The sequence below is a fragment of the Neovison vison genome, chromosome 5, assembly GCF_020171115.1.
Source record: "Neovison vison isolate M4711 chromosome 5, ASM_NN_V1, whole genome shotgun sequence".
Taxonomy (NCBI): Eukaryota; Metazoa; Chordata; class Mammalia; order Carnivora; family Mustelidae; genus Neogale; species Neogale vison.
Genome location: NC_058095.1, coordinates 28,669,724 through 28,687,655, shown reverse-complemented (window position 1 = coordinate 28,687,655; position 17,932 = coordinate 28,669,724). Strand labels below are relative to the sequence as shown.

The 17,932-nt window shown below is 44.3% G+C and overlaps 2 protein-coding genes across 5 annotated transcripts in view; both read right to left on the bottom strand.

Annotated features, from left to right (window-relative positions):
* Positions 1-5,446, bottom strand: part of KIAA0100 (KIAA0100 ortholog) — a 32,588-nt gene extending 27,142 nt beyond the window's left edge. For all 3 annotated transcript variants that reach the window (XM_044248305.1, XM_044248306.1, XM_044248307.1), the window contains exons 1-11: positions 5,345-5,446; positions 4,336-4,459; positions 3,767-3,816; positions 3,326-3,473; positions 3,029-3,147; positions 2,740-2,800; positions 2,363-2,552; positions 1,477-1,600; positions 1,186-1,310; positions 874-941; positions 616-761 (exon numbers count right to left, since the gene is read on the bottom strand). In XM_044248305.1, coding sequence (XP_044104240.1) covers positions 616-761; positions 874-941; positions 1,186-1,310; positions 1,477-1,600; positions 2,363-2,552; positions 2,740-2,800; positions 3,029-3,147; positions 3,326-3,473; positions 3,767-3,816; positions 4,336-4,459; positions 5,345-5,412 — 1,223 coding nt within the window. In that variant the 5' untranslated portion in view covers positions 5,413-5,446. The remainder of the gene's footprint in view (positions 1-615; positions 762-873; positions 942-1,185; positions 1,311-1,476; positions 1,601-2,362; positions 2,553-2,739; positions 2,801-3,028; positions 3,148-3,325; positions 3,474-3,766; positions 3,817-4,335; positions 4,460-5,344) is intronic.
* An 825-nt stretch (positions 5,447-6,271) lies between these two features.
* SDF2 (stromal cell derived factor 2) lies at positions 6,272-17,863 on the bottom strand. 2 transcript variants are annotated; one of them, XM_044248304.1, is made up of 4 exons: positions 17,465-17,555; positions 17,041-17,201; positions 14,967-15,163; positions 6,272-8,550 (listed from the first exon to the last, which is right to left on the bottom strand). In XM_044248304.1, exons 2-4 carry the CDS (start codon positions 17,147-17,149, stop codon positions 8,263-8,265), a joined length of 594 nt encoding a protein of 197 aa, XP_044104239.1. In that variant the 5' UTR covers positions 17,150-17,201; positions 17,465-17,555; the 3' UTR covers positions 6,272-8,262. The 2 variants fall into 2 exon arrangements, with proteins under 2 accessions (XP_044104239.1, XP_044104238.1); XM_044248303.1 differs by lacking the exon at positions 17,041-17,201 and having other exon boundaries at positions 17,465-17,863.
* Positions 17,864-17,932: the final 69 nt, after the last annotated feature.

Below are 17,932 nucleotides of genomic sequence, written 5' to 3'. Positions count from 1 at the left end.
ACAATTGTTTATTTTATATAACAAGGCACTGTGCTGGGCACTGAAGAAATAAAAACAAAAAGGACTTCATCCTACTGTCAAAGAATCTAGTTTAATGGGGAAGATACATAACATAGAAGTGCTATTGGGGCACCTGGGTGGCTCAGTAAGTTAGGCATCCAACTCTTTTTTTTTTTTTTTTAAAGATTTTATTTATTTATTTTGAGAGAGAGACAGTGAGAGAGAACATGAGAGGCAAGAAGGTCAGAGGGAGAAGCAGACTCCCCATGGAGTTGGGAGCCCGATGTGGGACTCGATCCCGGGACTCCAGGACCGTGACCTGAGCCGAAGGCAGTTGCTCAACCAACTGAGCCACCCAGGTGCCCCGGCATCCAACTCTTGATTTCAGCCCAGGTCTTGGTTTCAGGGTGGTGGAATCAAGCCCCTCCCTCTTCTTCTGCCCCTCCCCTCACAGCTCCCATGCTTGCTCTCTCTCTCTCAAAAAATAAAAACAAATAAAATAGAAATGGTATTGAACTCATCAAAATACATATTTAACACAATATGCCACTTTAGAGCAAAAGAATCTGAAAATCCACCTGGATAAGATGGTGGCTAAAAAAAGATTACACCTACCTTTTCTTTCTTTGCTTAAAAACAGATGAACTAGACTCTTGGGTCTCCAGGGCCAGCATATGTAGCCAGTGAGAGAATTCCTGGTGCCGGTAATGAATAATACAAGTATTCAAAACCAGGGAGGCTGAGAGGTCAATGGTGGTCACCTGGAAGTAATACCAGAACTGTTGGCTTGGGTTTTATCTCAGTAGCTCACAAGGCAATGATATAGGGAGAGAGCACAGAAAGGAAGGATTCTTGGTCCCACAGTCATCATACCTGCACATTAGCCTTGAGGGAGCTGAGACAGACGATGCGCTGGCGACTCTGGGACAGCAACAAACCATCTGTGAGGGCAAAGAGCGATCAGAGAAGAACACTGGGAAAACAAAAGGTAAAACTAGGAAACAGAGACAGACAAGCAGATGAATAGACTATTACCAAAACTCATGAGTTGGGGTTATTTTCTCTCAGTATATTCCCTCCTCCCCAACCCCAGCTACACTGATATTAAATTAAGAAGGCCAACTAGGGCATGGGGGAAAGAGAGGGTCTAGTCCTCTGGGTATCGACGGCCCCCCCACCAGGAACCTTTCAGTATGAGTTCAGTGCTCATCTGTGCCATATCAGAGTTTGCTGTGAAGCTTCGAAGAGGCAGCTGATCCTCATCACGGTGGTACAGGAAATGCAGCAGCTTCAGCGTCCAATTCAGGTGCCTAGAGCAGAGCCAGACTTTGACTCAAAAATACATGGAATGTCATTCTTACTCTCTTTCCCCCCAAAGACAAGCTCAGTGCAGTGGAGCTACTAGGCAGGTTACTGAGACCCCAGCATAGAGCTCGAACCATCTCTCTCCACACTCTGTGTCAGCAGAGATCTCACCTCTTTTGACTATTCATGGACAGCACCACACTTGTGATCTCCATTTTCACCTTGACCTGATCTGGCAGCTGCTGGAGGAGGTACAGGCCAGGCAGAGCTGGCTCAGCCAAGTTCTCTGTCACCTCTGAAAACATGAATGAATAACACAAGAGCCATCAATCCTGGGGCACCTGGGTGGCTCAGTGGGTTAAGGCCTCTGCCTTCGGCTCAGGTCATGATCCCAGGGTCCTGGGAGCCTGCTTCCGCTCTCTCTCTGCCTGCTTGTGATCTCTGTCTGTCAAATAAATAAATAAAATCTTAAAAAAAAAAAAAAAAAAGAGAGAGACTATGGACTCTGAAAAACAATCTGAGGGTTTTGAAGGGGCCGGGGGGTGGGAGGTCGGGGTACCAGGTGGTGGGTATTATAGCGGGCACGGATTGCATGGAGCACTGGGTGTGGTGCAAAAAACAATGAATACTGTTACGCTGAAAAAAATAAATGAATAACAAAAAAGGTAATAAAACAACCCTCAATAAAAAAAAAAAAAGAATATGGACTTTGGGACAAAATAACTTATACTGCATTTTTACTACTGACTAGCTCTATGACCTCAGTCAAGTCACCTATCTGGTCTTCTTGCTTCAGTTTCCTCATTTGTGAAATGCTGAGAATTTAGAGAGACAATACAAAAAACTCATACTACAAGTCTAATTTTTAATAATTACCCACTAAATGTTAGTTCTTTCACCCACAAGTAAATGCCCTATCTCCTTTAGCTATCCTCAGTGTCAAAAGTCATGCTGAATAACAAAGCACACCTAATGAGTAGTGAGACCACTGTTTTTACATAACTCCAGAATAATAAGAGAACAGCACACCCAAGAAGCTAACTGACCAGGGCTTTACCTGAACAAGGAACAGATGTGGGTGCCAGGCTTGGGCCCTGGCGTAGTAGCTGACTATGAAAAAGGCCTTCATGCAGTTCAGCATGGAGTGTCCACATATCCACAGTGATCGCCTTCAGTTGCCGACTGCTGATGCCCACCTCTAGACACAGCTTTAGGGCCAGTGAGAGCTCCGCTAGGCAGGTGTCCTCCTGTAGGGAGGATAAGCTGCTAAGGTGTTAAGATGTAGGGAATCAGGGAGTTTTGGGTCAAAATGCAGTGGTCTAGAACACCACCTTGAGAGAACTCCCCATAAGAACACAGAACCTAGAATGTAAGCTCCTTCATATCCCATGCCCAGAAGGAAACAAGGCATCTAAATGACCATGGCATACTCACCAACTGGCCACTCTTAAGAACTTTGCTGTTGATCTGATTTAGGCTCACCTCACATTTCAGCCTGGGAAAGGAAAAAAATTAAGAGCACTCGGCCCCTTTCTCACCACTTAACTTCAGTCAAGCTTTACTGGCTAAACAGAACAAGGCAAAGAAAAGTGCCTAACTTTAACCTCTCCTCAAATTGTTATAGAATGAGAACTTGACACCTTTATAAAACCCAGACATCCAGCCATGCGGACACTGTAAGGCAAGAATGGGACTACCAGATCTTCTTTCACCCAGTGGTTACCTTTTCCCATCACTATCCAAAAGAAAGCTGCTTCCTCTGATCTGAATGTGCCACAAAGACTCAGAAGTAGCCACCTTGAGAACCATGATGTTTATAGACTCTACATGAATGGAGAAGAGCTACAAAGAAGCAGCAAAGAATAATCATTAGTACCAAGGCACTGCCTTTCCTTTCCAGTAGAGAAAGAATAAGAGGCAGCTCTTGGTATTATATTCCCAAAACAGCAGAAAAATTCACCCATCACTCTACAGCCAGCTATCCCTGCTACAGTCCAAGAAACTGGGAAAAGAATCTCACCTGACAGAAGATCTTCAGTAAGGATGGACTGAAGGACAGTTCCTTTTGATGCACCCCAGTGCTCTGGGAAAATGGGGCAAACAGGCCAGAAACCTTCTGTAGGTCCGTTCTGATACGCACTTCTCCAAAGCACAATGCCACATAGCGTCTGCCCAGAAAAGAGATCCCACTGCCATCAGGTCCAGCCCTTTATGGAAGTCTTCTCCCCTCCCCAATATTCACTCTCCAATCCTCCCTAAAAATGCAGCTCAAATCATGGAGAACAGCCTCACAACAGTTATCAATATCTGTCTCACAAAATAATAGCCTCCAGGCTAACCAGGAGACATCAGCAAAACCCCAGCCCCCTCCTTGGGCTGTGAGGCCCCTGCAGAATGTCAGTCTGCAAACTCCAATCCCAAAATATTCCCCAAGGGAAGAGAGAGGATATAGGGTACTCACGGCAGATCATGGCTAAGAAGTTTGCTGGAAATCCACAGGCTATCAATTTCCTAAAACAGTGTGGAAAATAGCTTTGTACACTAGCTGCTAGTTAAGCCATGAGCAGCTTGACAGCCAGGAAATTTTCTAAGAAGAGGAGGAAGTCCTATAGCCCTTCCACTAAATATTCTCCACTCCATTTCCACCAACTTCTCTCCTCAGCACTATATCCTGCTCCTCACAATGACACTGGTTGAACTTGCTCAGTATTTCTCTTTTATGGACATGTTACTATTTCTCCTCTTAAATTAGAACAGTAAGTGCTTATTTCCTGTTATCTTTTCTCTGTGCTCAGTTCTGTATCTTTCTTATTGTACCCTGAACACTCTGTGCCTTATAAGCATTTTTAACTCAACAACTTGCATCAATCCCAGTGCTTCCAAACTCTAAAATCATCTTGGCAAAGAAGTGACAAGGCTGGGCTAACTAGGAAAGCCACCCAGGATTTTAGAGGAAAAAAAAAAAAAAGAAATAGTTAAAATTTAGCTGAATCCACCCCCCACACACCCAGGGAATTCCCCAAGACTCACCACTGTTTGCTGGTGTTGCTGAAACTTAAGGCTGACATTCTGGATCCAAAAAAAGGAGCCAATCTTTAGTTCTGCCTGCAGCTTCCGCTGACACCACTTGGTGGCCAACCGGACCACAAACCACCTGCAGAAAAATCCCTGTGAGTTCCCAGGACCATCTTCCAATTTTGGCTTCCCTCACCCCTTCCTGGTCCTAGAAGGCCTTGCAAAAAGGTCATGTCCTAAAGCTGGATCTTCTGGGCAACTCTCCGGTCTCCCAAAACAACATTCTGTCAGGTACACTCGGCCGCAAAGATCAAAACCCTAGCCCTGGAGTGTCCCCTCCACCCAAATGAAATCAGACAAACTACAGTCCACCTCCTAAATTGGGGACAAAGAAAGCAATCTTTCCAATCCTTAGGAACCCCAGATGAAGGAGGAAGAAGCCCGACGGGGAGTCGAAATACAGGCAGCCGTGTCAGATGTGTCAACACACACTACCCCCACGGGGTCTCTGTCTCCGCCCCCCAGACAGGTGTCAGCGAGAAGGCACCGTGGGGTCACACCCGGCCGGCTCAAATGCCGCTCTTCCCCGGGCAGCCAGACCTGTTCCGTCTCCTAAGGCGAGGCTGCAGGTGCCCTCTGCGCTCGGTGACGGGGACACTCAGTGGCAAATGGAGGCCACCAGGCCGGGCCCCCTTCTCTCCCCGCCGCCGACACACACACACACACACACACACACACCCCTATTCAGTTCCCAGCCTCAGCATCCCCTCAGGCCTCGCCCGGTCCCTCAGTGTCCCCTACTACCAGTTTCTCGGTGCCAGCTCGGGCCGCACGCCCCCGCTCAGGCCCGCAGCGCGCGCTCTCCGCGGCTCCCCTCAGGCCCTCCCCCTCAGCTGCCAGCGCACCTTCGCCTCCAGCCCGCTTCCCCTCCCCGCCCGGCCCCGCGCGCCTTTCCAGCGCGTGCCCCCTCCTCAGTCTCTCTTCCTTCCCCAACCCCCACCCGCTGTAGCCGGGATCCTCTCACCGGCCTAAGAAGAGGGCGCTGAGGGCAACCAACAGCAAGGCCAACAGCGCGGAGAAGAACAGGGGCATTCCGGCCCCTGCCCGGCCTGGCTCCGGCCCCCGCCCTGCCGGAGCCCCCCCACGCCGGCTCCGCTCTGCGCCGCCGCGGGCCGACCAGCCGCACGCGCAGGAAAAGCGCTGGACTGGGAAGCGTTGGCGCGCGTGCACCCCGCCCCCCACAGCCTGCCAGCCAGCCAGCCAGCTGTCTCCCTGCCCCACTCCTCCCCGCGCCAGCGAGCCGGCAGGGCCGACCGGCTGCCTGCGCGAAGTACGGGCGTGGCTCCAAAGGAGCCGGGGCGCAAGAAGGGGTAGGGGGCGGACCTCGCGCCGACTGACACTCATGCCCCGCCCCTGACCCACCCTTCCGCACCCGGAAATGGGGAGCCTGAGGCTTGCAGGAGACCCGAGTCTGAGCCCGTCCCCGGCTGGCAACAGACCCGGCTGTCTCATTTTCATGGCAGACTTCCACTTTCAAAGCACTTTCCCAGGGTGGTTAGAGTCCGCTTTACCACTTCGGGTCCGAACTGAGGGTACGGCGGAAGTTAGGCCCCTAGGTCACACGGAGTAGCTGTCCTATCTTACTCAAGAGCCTTATCTGAGAATCACTGAGGAAACCAAGAACTAAAAGACATCAGTCGAAATTCATTTCAGCCACAGAGGAATGAGTTGTTCATTCATGTTACTGTTTGAATACTGTTCTAGTCGGTATGTACTGACCTACTGTGTGAGAAACGCAATTTTCTGGACCCTTCACTGGACAAGTTTTCAGTCTCTACTGTGTAAAGCACAATTTGGGCACTGAGCTGAGGGGATATGACAGAAATAGAGAATATTGTTCTTACTGCTCAACAATAGTTTATTTTGGAAACAAACATAATTGCAAGAAATAGATAATTCAGGATCAACTTTATTTTGCCTGTGTCCGTCTCTGTGAAATGAGGAAACTGGACAAAGATCCCTTCAAACTCTGATACAGTGATGCTAATACAATACAAGCTGAAACAAGTTCTGAGGATTTCAAAATTAGTTCATATCCCTTTACTCTTACATCCCAATCTCCATAAATGTCCTTCAAGATTTTACTTGGAAACTCCTTTCCACTCCTTTAGAAAAGGACCATTTCAATTTTCACATTGGGCTACCCACAGTTTTTACCCCTCCAACTGTTTCCTTATCTAGTCCTCTTGTCAGTCATTTCACATCCCCCCCAAAGACTCCACCATTTGTTTCAAATTCACACTTATCTCTCAAGCATTATAATCTGCAGCCTCTTAGCAAGGTAGGTTCTGTCTGTGAACCCTCAGGGAAGGCCCAGCAACTCAGTGAAAATTCTGTTCAAGCCAAATTGGGGGTACCTTGCAACATACCTCTCTATTCATTTTCATCTTGTCCAATACGTTCCCTTTACCCAGCTGATTCTTATCACTTCCTTTCTACTTTCTCCCCAGACTATTTCCAGCCTACTCCCAGTATCACAATAACCTGAAATGTTGATTTTATCGTTTTTCTACTTCTGGAAATCTCAAATGACTAATGCAATGCAACTTAAGTGGGAAGAGGGGAGAGAATGGAGATGGAGCTCAACTAGTTCACGGTCTCGACGTACTGAAACAAGTCCTTGTGAAAGAGACCAAGCCTCTTAATGTCATAGGCTAAACCTGGCATAGACCCATTATGCCCAAATGTTTAACCTTAAGTCTGTAAAGGAAAGGACAGGGGAAAAATTGTTTCTAAAAATAAAAGGCCTGCTAGTCACTGAAATTCCAGCAGAGAGAAGACACCTCTGTTCACTACCATGCTCAAAAGACCTAGGAGCAAACTTTCTGGAACTGACCAGCAGACAGAAAGGAAGAAATGAGGTAAGCATAGGACAAAAGTATTCTAACCCCTCTTTCAGAAAAAGCTATCCCTACATTTATCCATAAAAGAGCAATTATTATCCAAGAGTGGACATAACTATACTGTAGAGAAAGAATGTGAGCCAGACACAGTTGATTCCTATCCTTATTTACTAGCTTTAAGTTACTTACTCAAGGACAATTTAAGCACTTAAGTAAGGCAGTTATTCAACCTTCATGTTCTGCATTGGTAATACTGTAATACTTACACTAGATGTATGAAGATTAAAGGTGATCTATGAAGATTAAAGGAGGTAAGAGCTATCATACAGTATCTAGTATTTAGCAGACAGTGAATATTAGTTTTTCTTTTTTTTTTTCTCAACTGCAGTTAATGCCTCCAGAGTAAAACATTTCACTATTTTTTAAGCTGAATTCCTTGAGGGTCTTCAGCCATAATTAAAAATCTAGTAAAAGAGGTGCTAGGAGAGAAGTGAAAATAGAGAAAAAGTTTGGATGCAAGTAAGGCTCTTAAAAGGGCCCACACCAAAGGCTCCCAGCATCTCTAGAGTAATAGCAGTGACATGTGTCAGACTCAAGTATCAATCAGATTATGAAACAGCACACCTAATAAAGGACAACACTGGTGACTAATAATGAAATTCTTTATCATTTTGGAGAAAAAAAGTAGGAGAAAAGTCACACATCAATAATCCATGATCCCAAGATTCTGATGAGTAAAAATTTCCCAACTAGGAGAGGTATCTCCCTCAGTTTCTGTTTTATCGATATTAATAAAAATAATCTGCTCCTTCACCAGCAAGTCCTGTACTCAAAAAGAACTGACCCAGAGTCTGGGAGAATAACAAATTCAAGTGTGAAGGGTTGAAGCTTCCAAACACAGCCACTGTTCTCTGTCATTCATCTTCATCTCAGTGGTGACATGGCCACTGCCCAGGGAACCTGGGGCAGGGATCCCAGGGTGGAGCAGCAACAGATGTCATGAACACTGTGTGGTGACACTGGCTCACAGCTTCCAGACTCATAGCTCTGCATGATGAGCTTCTGCCTTTAACAACTCACTGGGTTTCATGAAGATGCCTTCCATGGCTTTCCAGTAGTTGTTCTGGCTCGGCTGGGCCATGCCATGTACCTCCTTTTGCCCACTAATGGGTCGGCCATATTGTTCTCCTGTGACAGACAGCAGAACTTCAGTGGAAGAATGCTTGAACCGCACCTCACCATCCCTCACCCAGTAGGCCCCGTTACAGAGCACCGTCCAGTCATCTAGATAATCGCCTTCACCTTCCTCACCAAAAGCACTCACTTCCTGAAAGACACAAATGGTAGCAACATTAGCATAACTGACACATAGGCTTAGAAGGGAAAAAGAAGCAATGCGAAGAAAAATAAGGTTACTGAAAAGTAAAAAATAAAAGGCTTTCCAGTGCTATTTAAAAATAAACTGTGGGAGGGGCACCTGGGTGTCTCAGTCATTAAGCTGCTGCCTTCCACTCAGGTAACGATCCCAGCGTCCTGGGATCAAGCCCTGCATTGGGCTCCCTGCTCAGTGGGGGACCTGCTTCTCCCTCTCCAGCTCCCCCTGCTTGTGTTCCCTCTCTCCGCTCTCTCTCTCTCTCTGTCAAATTAATTAATTAATTAAATTTAAAAAAAAAAAAAAAACCCACGGGGAAAAGTTTTTTAATAAAAATATTTTAATAAAAAATATTCAAAAATAAATGGTGAAAAAAGATTTAAAAAAAGATAAAAAGACACAAAGGACATGAAATCAGTTGCCCTAGGATTATGTTCTGAACACTTACTTTGCAAGTAATCCTGTATTTGCCTTACTCTTGTTATTTGACTTTAAATATTCCTGCCTCATTCCCTAACTACATTTTAAGTGACATGGTGAGCCACAAAAATAGAAAGCGGGGGATGGGCTCTCGAGACTGGCAGACCTTGAATCTCCACTCCATTCCATTCCTTCCTGTGCAACTCCTTCATTTCCTCCTCTAAACTCATGACAGTATCACCTTACAAAATAATTGTGAACTAAATAAAATAAATAGCCGAGTTCCTCCCTTTCTCTTCTACTCCCACTCCCCTTAAGAACAAATACTCACAGAGTTTCTATTGCAATAAAAAATTAATGGGACACCAGGATGGCTCAGTTGATTTAAGTGCCTGCCTTTGGCTCAGGTCATGATCCCAGGGTCCTGGGATCAATTTCTGTGTCAGGCTCCTTGCTCAGTGGGAAGTCTGCTTCTCCTTCTCCCTCTGCCTGCCACTGACCCTGCTGGTGTTCTCACTCTGACAGCTAAGTTGAAAAAAAAAAAAAAAAAACTTAAAAAAAAAAGGTAGAGGGGACCTGGGTGACTCAGTGGGTTAAAGCCTCTGCCTTCAGCCCAGGTCATGATCCCAGGATCCTAGGATCGAGCACCGCATTGGGCTCTCTGCTTGGCGGGGAGCCTGCTTCCCTTCCTCTCTCTCTGCCTGCCTCTCTGCCTACTTGTGATCTCTGTCTGCCAAATAAATAAATAAATCTTTTTTTTTTTTTTTAACGGGTAGAAAGTCATTTAAAAAAAGTTACTGATTATTTCAGAAATATGTAAATCCATCCTAAGGTATATAATTTCAGATGATTAAACCAGTCATTTGGAAATAGTCTGTAAGACAAAAGGCAAAAGGAAATGTACATAATTAACAATTCTACTATACTTGTATTTTTTTTTTTAAGATTTTATTTATTTGTCAGAGAGAGAAAGTACACTCAAACAGGCAGAGAGGCAGGCAGAGAGAGGAGGAAGCAGGCTCCCTGTTGAGCAGAGAGCCCTATGTGGGACTCGATCCCAAGACCCCAGGATCATGACCTGAGCCGAAGGCATTGGCTTAACCAACTGAGCCACCCAGGCATCCGTATTTTTTTTTTTTTTAAGATTTTATTTACTTGTCAGAGAGAGAGAATGAGCACACAAGCAGGCAGAGTGGCAGGCGGAGGTGGAGAGAGAAGCAGGCCAAGCAAGGAGCCCCATGTGGAACTTGATCCCAGGACCCCGGGATCATGACCTGAGCCGAAGGCAGCGGCTTAACCAACTTAGCCACAGTGTCCCTACTTGTATTGTTGTGAGTGCAACTTTTTGTTGATCATCTGTTTGTTTGTTGCTATGGGCTTTTTTTTTTTTTTTAAGATTTTATTTATTTACTTGACAAAGATCACAAGTAGGCAGAGAGGCAGAGAAAGCGAGAGATAAGAGAGAGAGAGGGAAGCAGGCTCACCGCTGAGCAGAGAGCCCGATGCGGGGCTCGATCCCAGGACCCTGAGATCATGACCTGAGCCGAAGGCAGAGGCTTAGCCCACTGAGCCACCCAGGCGCCCTGGACTTTTTTTTTTTTTTAAGTAGGCTCTATGCCCAGCATGGAGCCTAATGGGGGACTGAACTCATGACCCTGAGATCAAGGCCTGAGCTGAGATCAAGAGTCAGAAAACTGGGGCACCTGAATGGCTATTGGTTAAGCGTCTGACTTGGTGGGCGCCTGGGTAGTCAGTTAAGCATCTGCTCAGGCCATGACCCCAGGGTCCTGTGACTGACTCCCATGGCAGGCTCCTTGCTCAGCAGGGAGCCTCCTTCTCCCTCTCCCTCTGCAGGCTGCTCCTCCTACTTGTGCACTCTGTCAAATAAATAAATAAAATATTATTAAAAAAGTATCTGGTTTCGGCTTGGGTCTTGATCTTGGGATGCTGGTATCAAACCCTGCATCAGGCTCCACGCTCAGCAGGGAATCTGCTTCTCTCTCTTCTCTCTCTTCCTCTGCCCCACAGCATGCTGTCTCTCTCTCAAATAAATTTCTTAAAAAAGGGGGGGGGCACCTGGGTGTCTCAGTGGGTTAAGATCTCTGTCTGTCAAATAAATAAATAAATAAAATCTTAAAAAAAAAACCCACAAAGTCATTTAACCAACCAAGCCACCCAGGCACCCCACAATTCTACCATAGTTGTATATGGAACTGAACAAGTAAATGGATGACAGTGGTGGGAACCAGGTATCTGTGTGGAAATTTACAAATAAGTAAAGGGAGGAGAATAGTATGGTCTAAATGGTAATGAATTATAGTTGGAGACATCAATAGGAACTCACATTTAACATAATCAAGATATATTTTTACATAAAAATATTGGGCGCCTGGGTGGCTCAGTGGGTTAAGCCGCTGCCTTCGGCTCAGGTCATGATCTCGGGGTCCTGGGATCGAGTTCCGCATCAGGCTCTCTGCTCAGCAGGGAGCCTGCTTCCTCCTCTCTCTCTCTCTGCCTCTCTGCCTACTTGTGATTTCTCTCTGTCAAATAAATAAATAAAATCTTTTAAAAAAAAAATTTATAGGGCGCCTGGGTGGCTCAGTGAGTTAAGCTGCTGCCTTCGGCTCAGGTCATGATCTCAGGGTCCTGGGATCAAGTCCCGCATATGGCTCTCTGCTCAGCAGGGAGCCTGCTTCCCTATCTCTCTCTCTCTGGCTGCCTCTCCGTCTACTTGTGATTTCTCTCTGTCAAATAAATAAAAAAAAAAAAATTTATAGATAGGCCTGCATATATATACACGTTTCTTTGCTCTGTCAGGTAAGAAGGCCTAAAAGAGACAATACCCCAGTAGCAACAAGCTCACGTAAGGGCTAAGATCATGGTTTCTAGTATCATTCTTCAATAAAAGGAAACAGAACTCCTTGGAGAAATAGCTGATTCTAGGACTGGGGCCAGAAATATACAAGATGGGGCACCTGGGTGGCTCAGTTGTTAAGCGTCTGCCTTCAGCTCAGGTCATGATGCCAGGGTCCTGGGATCAAGTCCCACATTGCTCCTTGCTCAGCCAGGAGCCTCCTTCTCCCTCTGCCTGCCACTCCCCCTGCTTGTGTCCTCTCTACCTGACAAATAAATAAATATCTTACCAAAAAAAAAAAAACAAAGAAAGAAATATACAAGATGAGTCTAGAGTATCTTCAAGTGCCAAAAAGAAAAGGAAAGGTTAGAACACACACATACACAAAAATGGGAGTATGTCAAATGGACATAGGAGACAAGTAAAAAAGCACCCAATGGCCAATGTTGAAACAATCTGAGCAACAAAATAAAGGCAGTGGTATGTGATTATAACTCAAAGTATAAAATATTCATGAGTCCATACTGATACAAATGATTGCATATATAAGTACAGAAGAGACATATACCCATGCAGAAGAATTCCAAGTAACTTTTTTAGCTACTCTATCTAAAGGAAGGGGAGCATAACTCCCCATTCCTTAAGTATGGGCTGTGCATAGTGACATCCTTCCAAAAGTACAATACAGAAAGGAGTGGGGTGGAGAGATGAAAAGAATAACTTTTAAGGAGAAACATCACAAACACTATTTCAACAGTCATACATCATGTAGATAGTGTGTACCTGTGACACGATGTGATAAAAATGGCACTTTACCCCTGTGGCCATCCTCCTAAAAATCTTTCTAAGCCTGATCTAACCGTAACAAAAACACCAGACAAATCCCAATAGAGGAGCACCTTATTGTATACTTGACCAGCATTCCTCAAAACTGTCAAGGTAATCAAAAACAAGAATTTGGAAAAAAAAAGAAGAAGAGAAGAAGAAGAAAACAAAGAACAAAAAAACAAGAATTTGAAAAACTGCCACACCTCAGAGGAGCCTGAGGAGACATGACAACTAAATGTAATGGGTATCCTGGATGGGCAACTGGAAAAGAAAAAGTACAGTACATAAAAACTAAGGATATCAAAATAAACTAGGACTTTAGTTGATAACAATGTATCTTTAACTGCTTTATAAACTATAGGAAATTTACCATACTAATATAAGATGCTAACAGGAAAAACTATGTGCAGAGAGGCAGTGGGAGGGAAGCCCTCATTAATGAGTTCATATCTCTCAAAAGCTCAAGGCTTTAAAAAAAATGGCACAATACCAGGGTGTCTGGCTGGCTCATGTGGAGCATGCAACTCTTGATCTTGGGGCAGAGTTCAAGCCCCACACTGGGCACAGAGCTTACTTTAAAAAATAGTTAAAAAATAAAAATTAAGGGCCCCTGGGTGGCTCAGTAGGTTAAGCCTCTGCCTTACCGCTCAGGTCATGGTCTCAGGGTTCTGGGATCAAGGCCCACATCAGGCTCTCTGCTCAGCAGGGAGCCTGCTTCCTCCTCTCTCTCTGCCTGCCTCTCTGCCTACTTGTGATCTCTGTCAGATAAATAAAATCTTTTTAAAAAAAATAAATAAAAATAAAAATTAAAAAGTGGCATAATATTTAATCCATTTTCCTAATGTGGTTGGTTAGCTGAACTCATTTAAAATAATTTTTATTCAAACTTTGGAAACAGTTGTTTTTTTATCTGAATATAGTTGACACCCAATTGTTTTATCAGTTTCAGGTGTACAACATAGTCATTCAACAAGTCTATACATTATGCTACACTCACCATAAGTGTGTAGCTACCACTGGTCACCATACAATGCTTTTACAGTATCACAGATTATATTCTCTATGCTGTACCTTTTTTTTTTTTTTAAAGATTTTATTTATTTATTTTACAGAGAGAAATCACAAGTAGATGGAGAGGCAGGCAGAGAGAGAGAGAGGGAAGCAGGCTCCCCGCCAAGCAGAGAGCCCGATGCGGGACTCCATCCCAGGACCCTGAGATCATGCCCTGAGCCGAAGGCAGCGGCTTAACCCACTAGCCACCCAGGCGCCCCTATGCTGTACCTTTTATCCCTATGACTTAGTCATTCCATAACTGGAAGCCTGTTATCTTCCACTCCCTTTACCCATTCTGCCCATCTCTGCACCCCCTTCCTCTCTGACAACCATCAGTTTGTTCTCCATATTTATAGGTCTGATTCTGCTTTTTGTTTGTTCATTTGTTTTCTGAGATTCCACATATAAAAGAAATCACACGGTATTTGTCTTTCTCCTATTTATTTTATTTAGCCTAATACCCTTTAGGTCCATCCATATTGTTACAAATGACAAGATCTCATTCTTTTTATGGCTGAGTAATATTCTACTGTGTATATACGTATATACTGTATCTTCGTCACCCATGCATCCACTGACGTATGCTTGGTTTGCTTCCATATCTCAGGTTTTGTAAATAATGCTGCAATAAACATAGGGGTGCACATTTCTTTCCAAATCAGTGTTTTCATTTTCTTTAGTTAAACATACAATAACAGAATTACTGAATTATATGACATTTCTATTTTTAATTTTTTTAGGAACCTCCATACTGTTTTCTAAAGTGGCTACACCAATCTAAATTCCCACCAACAGTGTATAAGGGTTCCGTTTTCTCCACATCCTCACTAATACTTGTTATTTCTTGTTTTTTGATTATACCCATTCTGTCAGGTATAAGGTGATACCTTACTATGGTTTTAATTCGCATTTCCCTGATGATTAATGACGTTGAGCTCTTTTCATGTGTCAATACTGGGTTTCTTTGCTGCAGAATTTATCAAGATGACTTATGATATGCCAATATTCTGTCTTTTCTCATTTCTTGATTTCATCTAGATGTAAAGTCTCTATTTTGACCAGAAATAATTTCCTTCATACTTATGAGACAAAGCCAATTCTCCATGCCTGCACAAAAAAGAACATCTACTCCCAGGAAAGAAAGGGCTAAGGACCAAGATATTAGACAATGCAACAAATGCACAGGGTACCAGTGATCCACAGGATGCCACCTCACCTGGTTCCCAGAAAGAGGTGAGGTGAAGTGGTGACTATGGAGGTTTCGGCCAGTGTTGACATGTGTTAGCCGGATGGGTTGGCCACATTTGATGGGGGTTCCCCTCTCACACACTGTAGCAGTCTTCCCCCGTATCCTCCAGTAACTATTGCTGTCGTCCACAGAGGTTACACCTGTCACTGACTGCTGCCCACTACCTGTAGTCCAAAAAGAAAAAGAGAGAGAAAAATGCGTTCAACCTAATCCCTCTTTCCTAAGGCCAATAATGGGCCTTGTATTATAAAATAGGTTTGGAAGAGTGGAGAGGAAACCCTATGCTTGTTATTTCTTTGTCTATAACATTTAAAAAATACATGAGAAATACTAAATATATTTATACAGTATTATTGTTTGATAAATTATACTTATATGTACAATATCAGAAAACTCTAACAATTTGCATCAAAGGGCACTAGTTAGTGAATGAACTTATGTTCATTTTTGAAACACAAGTATGATGTACCTATATACAATAACCTGAATAGCCCCTAGTATATGTCACATGATTGAAACATGTTTAATATTTTTAAATGTTTACTATGTATTACAATCAAAACTTTTGTCACATTTCACAATAAAAAGGAGACCAGATTTTGCTATGAACTTTAAGCAATCACTGCAGCTCCCCAGTGCCCTGTGAGTGATCAATCAATGTGTTATAAAAGTAATCATAAGTCCCCTAAATCTGGTTAATACTGCCTAAAGAGATAAAATTCTGGTTAAAAGGTACCAGACTAAACACACACCTACAGGCTTAAAAAGAAAAAAGAAAATATATAAATAATAATTGCTAGCCAGCTATGTGTACTGAGCGCTTTCTAAATGTCAGATACCAATCCATACCCTTTGCCTGAATATTCTTATTCGATACATGCATATACCCTAAGGTAAATATTATTATCATCCCCAATATACACTGGAGTCTCAGAAAGGCTGAATAGTACACCCCAGGCCATACAGCACCAAGACACAGTGTTGGGGTTTGAACTTAGATGGCCCAACTCTAGAACTCACTCTTTTTTTTTTTTTTTAAAGATTTTATTTATTTGACAGAGAAATCACAAGTAGGCAGAGAGGCAGGCAGATAGAGATGGGGAAGCAGGTTCCCTGCTGAGCAGAGAACCCAATGTGGGGCTCAATCCCACGACCGAGATCATGACCTGAGCAGAGGCTTAACCCTCTGAGCCACTCAGGTGCCCCTAGAACTCACTCTTAACCACTCTACCACATGGTCTCCCAAGAAACTTTATTTTCTGTCAAGTTACATCAGAGAACACAATCTCACATAAATTCCCAGGATATTCTCTTTCCTATGCCTATTCCTATTATCAGGCCTTTCTCCTACATTCTGATTTAGTAGAGCCAAACTAGGAATCTAGATTAAATTAAAAAGTGGGGAGCTGGACACATAGCAAGTGTTCACTGAATGGCTGCTAGGACTATAAAACATCCCAGCAATGACAACTCAGTCCTTTCCTAGCCTAACTAGTCAGATACATTTTGAGAATCATGAACCACAGACTAGCCCCCACCCTCTCTTAACTGATAGCATCATCAGACATCCAATACAGAAATCTAGCAATCATCTTAGATGCATCTCACATCTCACTAACTGAACTTTTCTCTCTCTCTCTCTCTCTCTCTCTTTTTTTTTTTTTTTTTTTGGTTAGTTCTGGTTTTCCTGTAACTTGGTGACTGGCTCACTATTTTATCTCCTATATCTAGATCACTATTAGGGATGTAATAACAGTTTATTATATCTATACTGAATGAATGAACCCACAAATAATTACTAAATTATAAATGAACCCAAACCAAGCATTTTAATATCCTATGTTAAAAAGTCCTCTTAACGATTTCCTCTCCAATTCCAATGAGTGCTTTAAATTCTTTACAAGAAGGGTAAAGTTTGAATAAAAAGAGGCCAAAGGAAAATGGTTGAAGAGCAAGTGTAAGATGCAAAACAGCCAGAACAGAAAGATACAGTCAAAAAGTGAGGTCTTGGAATTCAAGACTTTAGAGATACAGCACTTACTGTAATTTTCTACATGTTTGTCTCTCCCGCACTGAATAGTGCCAGCCTGGAGTAGCTGAAAGCAGGCTTTGAAACTGGACAGATTTGGTTCGAACCCCGTCTCTGTCATTCACTAGCTGCAAGGCTCTGAGCATGCGACTTATCTGAGTTTGTTTCCTCATCTGTAAAATGAGGATAACAATCGTCTCTACCTCGTAGGAATGTTGTAAGTCCAAAAAAGTGTACGTGTAATGCGCCCGATACGCAGCTCACCGGACAGAAGCTGATATTTCGCCCAGTTCTCCGATTCTCCGCCTCTAGACCTCAGGAACCTCCCCCGGACTCCCCTAACCTTCCCAGACCACACCCCTCAAATTTTCTCTTGGCCCCGCCCCCTCCAGAGCCTACCAGCCCCTCCCAACCCACCCAACCCGGGTGGCAGTACCTGACCCATAGCGCACGTCGTGTGAGTGCAGTCTCACGTTGTGGCGCGTATTGAGTAGCTTCACCACCGAGCCGCATGTAACGACAGCCAGATTGGACGCTCCCACAGCACTCCACAAACCCCCCAACAACAGTAGCGACACCACAACCATCCTAGCTGAAGCGCAGAGCCCCTTATCTTCGAAGAAAACTCGGCCCCTCCCCGGAACCGGAAGCTGCCGGCGGAACCACAGAGAGGAGGAAATGAGAAAGCCCTAATTTACTTTCTATGGTTCCTTTGGCTAGAGCGGCCCGAGGAAGCCGTGCGTCCGGACGCTTCCGATCCCCAAGTTCTGTTCCCAAGTTTCTGTGACACTTAACCTTCCTGAGCCGTTTCGGCCAGTTTTCGCGCCCTACTAAACGAAGCCCCGAGAGCCAGGTGGGAGAAGAGTGAAAGAAATGGTCCGCCCACTCCCGGTGACAGGGAGCC

Excerpts from the sequence above, each read along its gene's own strand:
- SDF2 (XM_044248303.1), bottom strand. The coding sequence starts at position 17,615 with ATGGTTGTGGTGTCGCTACTGTTGTTGGGGGGTTTGTGGAGTGCTGTG. Across the intron at positions 15,164-17,464 it reads CGACGTGCGCTATGGGTCAG|GTAGTGGGCAGCAGTCAGTG; the intron begins GTACTGCCACCC and ends TTTGGACTACAG. Across the intron at positions 8,551-14,966 it reads CACCTCTTTCTGGGAACCAG|GAAGTGAGTGCTTTTGGTGA; the intron begins GTGAGGTGGCAT and ends TGTGTCTTTCAG.